This window comes from Oncorhynchus mykiss, chromosome 7 (genome assembly GCF_057628025.1).
Source record: "Oncorhynchus mykiss isolate SJ-2025 chromosome 7, ASM5762802v1, whole genome shotgun sequence".
Lineage (NCBI taxonomy): Eukaryota > Metazoa > Chordata > Actinopteri > Salmoniformes > Salmonidae > Oncorhynchus > Oncorhynchus mykiss.
This window is the reverse complement of record NC_143028.1, coordinates 54,303,895-54,314,289: the sequence shown is the minus strand read 5'-3', so window position 1 is coordinate 54,314,289 and position 10,395 is coordinate 54,303,895. Positions and strand designations below refer to the sequence as shown.

The 10,395-nt window shown below is 43.8% G+C and overlaps 1 protein-coding gene across 1 annotated transcript; it reads right to left on the bottom strand.

Annotated features, from left to right (window-relative positions):
• Positions 1-6,117: 6,117 nt before the first annotated feature.
• Positions 6,118-9,924, bottom strand: LOC110528131 (coiled-coil domain-containing protein 174). The gene is made up of 11 exons (XM_021609952.3): positions 9,768-9,924; positions 9,326-9,427; positions 9,108-9,208; positions 8,915-8,973; positions 8,633-8,780; positions 8,418-8,513; positions 8,137-8,273; positions 7,856-7,950; positions 7,580-7,727; positions 7,285-7,434; positions 6,118-7,014 (listed from the first exon to the last, which is right to left on the bottom strand). Exons 1-11 carry the CDS (start codon positions 9,807-9,809, stop codon positions 6,335-6,337), a joined length of 1,758 nt encoding a protein of 585 aa, XP_021465627.3. The 5' UTR covers positions 9,810-9,924; the 3' UTR covers positions 6,118-6,334.
• Between the last annotated feature and the right edge of the window lie 471 nt (positions 9,925-10,395).

Sequence of the window (10,395 nt, the reverse complement as noted above, 5' to 3'; positions counted from 1 at the left end):
CCCTCCAGGACTATTTCCAGGTATGGCCGTTTCGCTTCGTGTTTAGTGGACATATTCTCCACAAAGTGGAGTGGTCGTTCGCAACGACGTGATGTGTCAATTCTGTTCAAGGTGGAAGCAGATCGACTTTTCAGTTTTTGAGTGGGCTTGGATTTAACGAAGCGTTTGACCCTTTTCTTCACAACCTTTGTATCAGAGTCTATAGACAAAGCCAGTGTGCTTGTTTCTTGATCTGAGTTGTAAGATAGGCAAGACAATGTAGGCGGCAGGGCCCAAGTAGGTAATGAAGGTAGGAAACATGTTCGACAGGAACATTTGTTTAAATGGTAACAGGTCTTCCATGCCTGTTTCAGTGAGTAGGCCAAAGTAAGCTGAACGGAGCCTATGATAGTACGCTTGTGGGTGTTCGTTCCGAGCTTGTTTGACCATGTTAGCCAGTGAGGTATCGTAAGTTTGCAAGTCGCAGAACCACTGAATTCTAATTTCAAAGCTGTGGAAAGTTTAGCGTAGTCATTTAGCACGTGTTGCTGTAGGCGAATGAACCTTGTCACGTGTCTATTCGACGTTCGCTTCAACAGGTAAACCCTGTCAGAACCCGTAGCGTTCAGGTAGCCATCCAGTGTGTCCTCTATGTCAGCTAGGAACGTCTCAGTATCGTTTGGCTGACCTGGAACGGGGTCAAAGGTGGGGAAATTCTTGACGAGTTTGTCAACGTATTCCGCATCAAGCGGGTGGAGAGGGTTGGCTTCATCCTGTGGGGAAAGTGGGGCCGAAAGGCCAAGAGGAGAAGCCAAGCTTTGGCTTTATTGGCCAAGAGGCGCCATATTACTGCCGAATGGCTGAGAGGAGAAGACTAAGGGACACATGGTGGAGGCAATGTCTGAAACCTAACGTCTTCACTCCTTTGAGTACCGGGATCCGGTTGCTTGGTGGATAGTCACGCTGTAGACCATGACCATTCTGGACTTCCTCCAGATGGTACCTACGGGTGGTATTCTGCTGCATTGCAGAGTCCACTTGAGCGCGTGAGTGTCGCACTTGCTCGTTTCGGTCTCAAACTTATCTGCCATGGTTTGCAGATAGAGGTCTTGAGTACGGAGCGAGAGATTCAGTGAGGAGATTTCTTCCGCTTGCTTAGAAATCAAGATTTCCATCTTCATCCCCCGAGTTCTCTCATCATTCATTTGGTCAGTGACTTCAATGAGTTCTGCTGATTTGTCATTGTGTTCATCACTTGATTGTCTTTGGTCTGCAGAATTTTGAGTAGAACCATGTTACTCTTAGTAACGTTCAACAAAACTGCCTGCATGTTATCAAATTGCGCGCTCCTGTTTGTAGATAACTCAACAGAATTATCTAGTTTGGAGGACAAAGATCGTACTTTTTGGAGAAATGTCCTCTGGTCTGATGAAACAAAAATAGAACTGTTTGGCCATAACGACCATCGTTATGTTTGGAGGAAAAGGGGGGAGGCTTGCAAGCCGAAGAACACCATCCCAACTGTGAAGCACGGGGGTGGCAGCATCATGTTGTGGGGGTGCTTTGCTGCAGGAGGGACTGGTGCACTTCCCAAAATAGATGGCATCATGAGGTGGGAAAATAAGGTGGTTATATTGAAGCAACATCTCAAGACATCAATCAGGAAGTTAAAGCTTGGTCGCAAACTGACGTAAGACAGGGAATGTTTACTAGGATTAAATATCAGGAATTGTGAAAAACTGAGTTTAAATGTATTTGGCTATGTTATATGTAAACTTCTGATTTCAACTGTATATTTGCCATATACCACAACCCCTCGTGCCTTTTTGCTTAAATATAAATTATCATACAAAATACGTTTCTAATACTGTATAACATCAAACATCAACAGAATAGCTGGTTTCGTGAATGGTTGTCATGCTTGAAACCAATAAGACCTTTTGAGTTGTCGGCAGAAATCACTCCATCATTTCTTGGTTGCTAAAATTCTAATAGTTCACCTAATTTCAGTTTATGTGACAAAACAAGCAAGTATAGTGTAGACAATCATTGTACCATCTAAACCGCTGTAAAATATATTTTCCATAACAAAAAACATTGTAGTGTCAGCTGTTTGAAGCTGGTGTACAAAACCGAAAGTAAGCAAGAATGAAACTTGAGTGAGAAGCATAGAAACAGTGAACATAGAACAGCTCTACTGCTTCTTAGACTTGCTTCAATGAGAATGACAGATCTATAACTCACATTTCTATGTGGATTTGGTTGGGTTGCCCAAAAAGTTATGTATTGCAGCTTTAAGTATACCTTTAAGACAAAACATTTGGGAGGCCTAATTAAAAGAGATCCTATTAAATTACTGGAGGAGCTATGTCATGAACCCTTAAAGTTCCACAATGGGGTGAAAATGGAAGCCATATTGGTCAGGTAGAAATACAAACCAGTCTAATTGGAATGAATGGCAGTAGAGACATAATCCTGATTTCACTTTCGGCATGTGATATATCCCAAAAATTTGCAATAGACTTAGAATTGTCAACCTAAAATAGTCATATAATTATAAAAACAGTTTATACAGGTTTTATTCCAATTTTCTGTATAAATAGCCTCTAAAATATATGTACTTGCTTCATTTACAACTTGTCTAGGTTTTATCATTAACAGATTTCCGCCAGTGTATGGCTGTAGATTCACTGCATTGTTTGAATGGAATGTTGGCAATTCATTTGAAACATTAAAGGAATCATTCCTTTAAAACTGACTGGCTAGCTAGCTAACAAACATACAGTTCAAATAAATTCTTCAAATTCAGTATCTTACACAATATCTTATCACAGCACTGGAAAACCAACTCCCTGAACAAAATGACTGATCTTTATCCCATCTTAAGAAGGTCCATGTCAATTCGAATAGTCTAATTCCTAATTATATGGCAGAAGTAGCCTAGTAACTAGCCATCTACCAAATGTTGAGTGCTCCTTCCTCCCCACAGTACCCCCTAACCTGCTGTGCTTGGCTCTTCAAGTGACAAATTGGCTGTAAGGATCCAGTGCAGCAGGGCAATAAGGTGAGTAGTCATCACCATTGCGATACAGCTCTCCACTCTGCTAGCCGCAATGCAGACAAACACCAGGTGCTTCTGTAACCGATGTGAAATGGCTAGCTAGTTCGCAGTGGTGCGCGCTAATAGCGTTTCAATCGGTGACGTCACTCGCTCTGAGACCTTGAATAAGTTGTTCCCCTTGCCCTGCAAGGGCCGTGGCTTTTGTAGAGCGATGGGTAACGATGCTTCGTGGGAGGCAGTTGTTGATGTGTGCAGAGGGTCCCTGGTTTGAGCCCAGGTAGGGGCGAGGAGAGGGATAGAAGCTATGCTGTTACTCTTCCCCAGCCAGAAGAACAAACAGTAGACACTGCGCCTGACCAGCCATTGATACATGGACAAAAACGGTCAATTACTGTACAGTACTTTACAGAAATATGAGCAATACAGAATGTTGCTACCTGTATGGGCTTTCTTATCTAGGCAGTGCCACCTCCTGCTGGGTTCAAAGTGGCAGGCAGCCCAGGTGTGGGAAGCCTCCCACCCATTCATCCATCCATGAGAAGCCCAGGTGTGGGAAGCCTCCCACCCATTCATCCATCCATGAGAAGCCCAGGTGTTGGAAGCCTCCCACCCATTCATCCATCCATGAGAAGCCCAGGTGTGGGAAGCCTACCACCCATTCATCCATCCATGAGAAGCCCAGGTGTGGGAAGCCTCCCACCCATTCATCCATCCATGAGAAGCCCAGGTGTGGGAAGCCTCCCACCCATTCATCCATCCATGAGAAGCCCAGGTGTGGGAAGCCTCCCACCCATTCATCCATCCATGAGAAGCCCAGATGTGGGAAGCCTTCCACCCATTCATCCATCCATGAGAAGCCCAGGTGTGGGAAGCCTCCCACCCATTCATCCATCCATGAGAAGCCCAGGTGTGGGAAGCCTCCCACCCATTCATCCATCCATGAGATGCTCAGTCTCAGATCATGGAGCTTTTTAATAACCTCTGTGGGGGTTCTGGGTATCTCCTCCGCCACCCTGCCCACCTTCCCGCAGGGCCACACCCCTGGTGCGACCAGACACCACAGTAAGGAGGTCCCTCTCTTGCTCTCCTTTGGCCTGGGGGGATTATTTATCTCTGTAATGAATCCCTTTGTGGAGAAAAACTCATTGGCTGCCATCATGTGAAATCCATAGATTAGGGCCTAATGAATTTATTTCAATTGACTGATATCCTTATATGAACTGTAACTCAGTAGAATTGTAGAAATTGTTGCATTTATATTATTGTTCAGTGTATTATTGTATTAGTGCCTGTTAGTGATAAGATACATAGTAAGATACTATGCCTTTTAGTGGCAAGAAAAAAAATTATAAAAAGGTGATAAAACATAATTCGCAAAACAGTGGTGACTTTACCTGAGCTACTTCAGAGGTGGATTCAAAAGGGTTTAAACATGTAATGAGTGCTCCAAAACAGAAACGCTATTTAACATGTGCCTCAGTAAAGTTTAAATTATTGTCTTCTTGTGTTATATAATACACTCACATGGCATAAATACATCTTTAATAAAATCCAATGATTAATCAGAATTATTAAAGTTACCCTTCCGTTTGAAGAAGCAAAAGATTTTCCCAGATCAGTGTCATTTCCATGACCTACCTTCTTGATGGGACAAACGCATATGCCTCCCTGTCAAGCCCATGAAATGGACCAGAACAGTTCAGGCCAGAGTATACTTTGCTGGATTGAAAAACATTCAAAACATTGCAATGTTACACAATCTGAACACACCCCTGCTCTGAGTCTGGTGGCTCACAAAAAGTAAATGGACACAGCACCATCTAGAGGCTCCTTCTGCAGTAATGTCAGTGAATCCTTCCTCACTTAAAACTACATCCATCCCCAAACATGATCAATTATATAGAGTGCATTAGGAAAGCATTCAGAAAACATTTTGGAGCAGGTTTTCATCAAGGATCTCTCTATAGTTTGCTCCGTTCATCTTTCCCTCAATCCAGACCAGTCTGCTGAAAAACATTGCTACAGCATGATGCCTCCACCACCATGCTTCACTGTAGGGATGGTGACAGGTTTCCTGTGACGGTTGGCATTCAGGCCAAAGAGTTCAATCTTGGTTTCATCAGACAAGAGAATCTTGTTTCTTATGGTCTGAGTCCTTTAGGTGCCTTTTGGTAAACTCCAAGCGGGCTGTAATGTGCCTTTTACTGAGGAGTGGCTTCCGTCTGGCCACTCTACCATAAATGCCTGATTGGTGGAGTGCTGCAGAGACGGTTGTCCTTCTGGAAGGTTCTCCCATCTCCACAGAGGAACTCTGTCAAAGTGACCATCAGGTTCTTGGTCACCTCTCTGCCCAAGGCCCTTCTCCCGAATGCTCAGTTTGGCTGGGCGGCCAACTCTAGGAAGAGTCTTGGTGGTTCCAAACTTCTTCCATTTAAGAATGATGGTAGCCACTGTGTCCTTGGGGACTTTCAATGCTGCAGAAATGTTTTGGTACGCTTTCCCATATCTGTGCTCGACTCCAATCAAGTTGTAGAAACATTTCAAGAATGACCTGGAGCTCAATTTCAATTCTCATAGCAAAGGGTCTGAATACTTATGTAAATAAGGTATTTCTGTTTTTAATTTTTAATTAATAAACTACAACTTCTAAAAACCTGTTTTCACTTTGTCATTATGGCGTATTGTGTGTAGATTGATTTAACAAATGTTCTCTCGTCCATTTTAAAAGGTTGTAATGTATTAAAATGTGGAAAAAGTCAAGGGGTCTGAATACTTTCCGAATCCACCTAAATGCAAATAGGTTTGAGTTTTGAGCACAGGTCTGCACATGCTTTAATATAAATGACAAGCTTTGACATCTCAATGCCTGTACCTAACCAGAAAACAGCTATTACCTCATGGATGAGCCTCTGTATTGTCCTGTCACTCAAAACACATAATCAAACATTAACAAGATCACCAGTCTAAACAAAATGAACTATGGACTGATTCAGTCATGCATCGATCCATTAAACAACCATCTTTAGCTATAGACAAGTGCCTTGAATCCCAAATATAGCAAATCAGAAAACACAATGTCAAATGAAAATGCTATCCTTTAATAACAGATCATAAATATGGAAAGCAGGTTACAGATCCAAGGTCAAATTACACAAATGGTTCCTTCTCTTTGGTGCCCTCGGAGGTCAAAGATCATGGTAATGTCATTATAGTCTAACACACTGACGTTGTTTGTGTGTTAGGGTCGATTAATACAGGTGTGTGTGTCACCTGTGTGAGACATATCTGTGAGGATCAAGAATAATTCTTGTAGAAGGACAGCATGTCATCCAGGCTCTGGGAGGGGGGCTGGGTCTGAGGGGGGGGCTGGGTCTGAGGGGGGCACTGGGGCTGAGTTTGTGGCTGGGGGGGATACTGTGGGGTGTATTGAGGGGGGTAGTGAGGTGGGGCTCCATACTGGAGGTGAGGTGGAGTGAGATACTGGGGATGAAAGGGTAGATGTGCAAATTGGGGCTGAAATGGGTAATCAAACTGAGGGTGTGTTTGTGGTGGTGGAGGTGGTGGTGTATATTGGGGTTGGGGCTGTTGGGAGGGGGAGTACTGAGGTGGGGGTTGGGGGGGGCACTGAGGTTCTGGAGGTGCAGGTGTATTTTGGAGATGGACAGTGTTTTGGGGCTGAGCAGGGGATGGTGTGGGTTGAGGTTGTGAGGGTACAGGGGTACTTGGCTGGGGTATAGGAGTACTTATGGGCTGAGTCTGGGATACAGGAGTACTTTTGGGGTTGGCCTGGGGCACCTTGTGCCCTCCACCCTGCCCCTCTGACCACTTGAAGGCCATTTTGGGTTTGTCCTTCTCACGTTTGGCCTCTTTCCCATAGCTCTGTCTTTTATTATTGCTGAAGTACGCAGAGGGAGGGGCGAATTCCGACTCCCTCTCATCCCGCCGCCGACTCGTCCACTCGCCAAAAAAGTCCACTAGGAAAGGAATGTGTTGTCATATTGGAAAGAAAAGACAGTTAGTTAATGACTTAACCCCCGACCCTAGGAGGCATACCAGTCTTCAGTGTCCCACTGGAGGAAATTGCCAGAGATGACAGGCCTCGGTTACACCTAGATCACTCCTGCTCAAATTTGTCGTGTTATACGTGTTGAGTTAGTGTGGTGGAAGTGATTCATCAATGATTACCATTAATTATAAAAGACCCATGCCAATCATATCAGCCCCAAACAAGGAGTAGCGTTTACCTTTGCCCCTGTCCCACTCTCTGACGTGAGGTACTCCTGGCTTGGTGTCCCTCCTCTCCTGGATCTCCACCACCACCTTCTTCAATGCAGGGGCCTCTTCAGGTGCTCCACCTGATGGGGGTAGGGGCCCAATCAGGTCCTCCTTCCCTTCTGAGAGAAGTAATACAACCGACAACACTTACAATATCATTCACTAAAGCCCAAAGTATACAGAGCAGTAGTCATAGCCATTCAATCTAGCTTGATCAGTTATCATTGTCCCTGATGCATTATTGTTGTGGGAGGTTCCTCTAACCTTGGTTGTGTTCATCTCCCTGGTCGTCCTCAGTTCCATCCAGCTTGGCCTTCTTCATCTTCCTCTGCCTCACCTTGGCCAGCCGAGCATCCAGCAGAGTCTTTCTCTTCTCCTTCAGCTGGTCCCTCTTACTGCGCTGGTCTGTTGTCTATGAAAAAGAAAAGGAGAGAAAAAAAACATTCACAATCTGCTTCAAACTCAGTCATTTAAATGAACTGATATATAATATAAGTAAGGTCCTAGTCTCAGGGGTTGTGAAGGCTGAGAGCAACTAACCTGGTCTCTGAGCATGTCCAGGGTCTCTCTCTGTTTCCGGCGCTGCTCCTGGTCCTGAGAGAATGCAAAGTAGCCCACACCCAGCTCACGGGCCTCTGAAAAATAGCAGGTTGAGAGATGGAGAAGGAAGAGGCCAAAGATCAGAGAGAGTGGAGAAGAGCACAAGTCAATCCATAATCCACAGAGATCACACCTCTCTGGGTTTGCTGTAAAATGTACAGTAAATCGCGTTTGATTTGATGAGTTCACTAATGTATCTTTGTAACAGGTGTCTTGCTCACCTTGCTCCCTGATGTTCTCATAGTGGATTGGACCCACAGGTCTGTTCATGGCCTCCTCCTCCTCCCTCTCCCACTCCTGCCTTTGCAGCTCTCTACGCATGTCCTCTGACAGCAGGTCCTTCTCAGCCGGGTCAAGTCTGTGTACATAAAAGCAAGAACACGTAAAAAACATTGGCAAAAAATATTAAAAATGAATAACCAGAACAACACTACTGGTACTAACATCTTCTTCTAAAAATAAGCTTACATTAATTTCCAGGTTTGATCAGAATAAAATATACCTTTTTCCCTGAAAGTCTTTGTCCATTTTCTTGAACCCTGGTAGGTCTTTCTTCATGCATCTCCGAGATCGTCCCAAAGCATCTACATAGTCCACCCTGAGTAGAAATCAGTAAACGGCTACTTTAACTCCTAACCCTCAACCACTCAATGGCATCTACAGTCCAATACTCTGACATACAGTAGTTTGGGGCTTCATGTGCTGTAGATACATTACCATTCCTCGCCTGGGTTCTCAGGGGGTGGGATGGGGGAGGAGCTCTCTCTATCCTCTCTCTCACTCTCTCGTTGGGCATGATTCTCTCTCTTCTTGTCAATAATCTTCTGGGTGAAATCCACCAGAAAAAGTCCCTCTGTCTCCTCATCTGACACATTGGAAAAGAGGATAGTAATTCCATTGTGAGAAAGACAAAGGGCATTTGCTGGGCCTTCACATGTCAACTTTACATACAGAATATGACAGCATTTCTTGTACAGTATCACAAACATAACACTATACCAAGAAAGTCTCCTTTGGTCATCTGCTCATAAAGTTTTGCCTTCTCCTCTAGCTTGCGCCTGCGGGAAAAGAGAGACATGGAAGACAAGCAGCAATGAGAGACTTTTGCTATATTACAAAAAAAGACCTAATAGAAGGCAGTGATGGTGCAGTAAACATGTTGTCAGTGTGTAGTACATCACGTTGTACTCACTTTGCCCTGTCAAGGTTGTTCTCTTCCTCTGCCACCAGTTCCACATCTTTCTGTCCCCGCTCTGAAACACCCTCATTCTGTTTGCTCCATACATTAGGTTTCTACACAGGGAAAATAACACAATGGATGTTATGGAGACAAAGTTAGGATATACTGGTCAAAATGTGTGGTAACCTGTTCATTACATGTCTCTGTCCTGTACAATGTTCAATACATACCTTGCTTTTGGGGGCTTTGGTACTAGTTCCAGCATCTTGCCCCAATTTTTCATGTTTGAATTGCTCTTGTTTCCTATAGAGTTCAGCTTTGAGATCAACCAGCTGCAGATGAGAGTGTAACATAGCAGTGTGGTCGCCATTTTAGTGGTTAAACTGATAGCAACTAACGTTAACCCAATAAGTCGTGTCACCATTTGAATATCCATGAACCTCGACAACAATAGACAATGCTTTATGTTTTTTACATTTACTTTGACTATAACACGGTTAGTTTGCCCGCTGACTAACATGTCAGAAGAAAGTAGCCTAGCTTCCTACGTTAGGGCGCTGACTAGGCTAGCTCGCTAGCTACCGTTAACTAACTAGCGAGCTATGGTTCACACACTGATGACAAGCAACATTAGAGACAATGTAAAAATATGATTTATTCTGAACAACTCACAGATGAAGCAGTCACGGCATATTGCTTTTTCTTTTTATCCATGGTTGTTAGATTTCGATATATTAGCTCACAATCAGGTAGCTAGTGAAATAACAATCCACAACTTCGAAGAAGGCGTGTTGTTTGGGTGACGTGATCATTTCTGGGGGATGTAGCTAACTAAGACTCAAGACTGCCACCTACTAGTGTGGAGTAAGAAACCTAGCGTGTATATTTTTATATATGTTTTATTTTTATTTAACCTTTATTTAAATAGGCAAGTCAGTTAAGAAAAAAATATTATTTACAATGACTGAATACCCCAGCCAAACCCTAACAACGCTGGGCCAATTGTCCTAGAATCTAACTAGGGTCTGTAATAACGCCTCTAGGACTGAGATGCAGTACCATGGACCGCTGCGCCACTCGGGAGCCCAAATGCATGTTCCGGCTGTGGCAGCCCCGAATCCTAACCACTAGATGTTTTCAATGTTGCCTAATTTGTTTTGGGTTAATCACATCATGGATTTAGGCTCTTGAACATGCAGTTGATTATGTAATAGAGGGGCACATGTATATCAGAGATAGTTCATTTACTAATGTGATCTTGTAACCAAAAATATACTATTTCTATGCTTACAATGATGCA

Bases quoted from the DNA above. Each gene is read 5' to 3' on its own strand.
- LOC110528131 (XM_021609952.3), bottom strand. From the start codon at position 9,809: ATGGATAAAAAGAAAAAGCAATATGCCGTGACTGCTTCATCT. The intron at 9,209-9,325 runs GTATGTATTGAA...TTCCCTGTGTAG, and splicing joins CCAAAGCCCCCAAAAGCAAG to AAACCTAATGTATGGAGCAA. The intron at 7,728-7,855 runs GTTAGTTGCTCT...TCTTTTTCATAG, and splicing joins TGGACATGCTCAGAGACCAG to ACAACAGACCAGCGCAGTAA.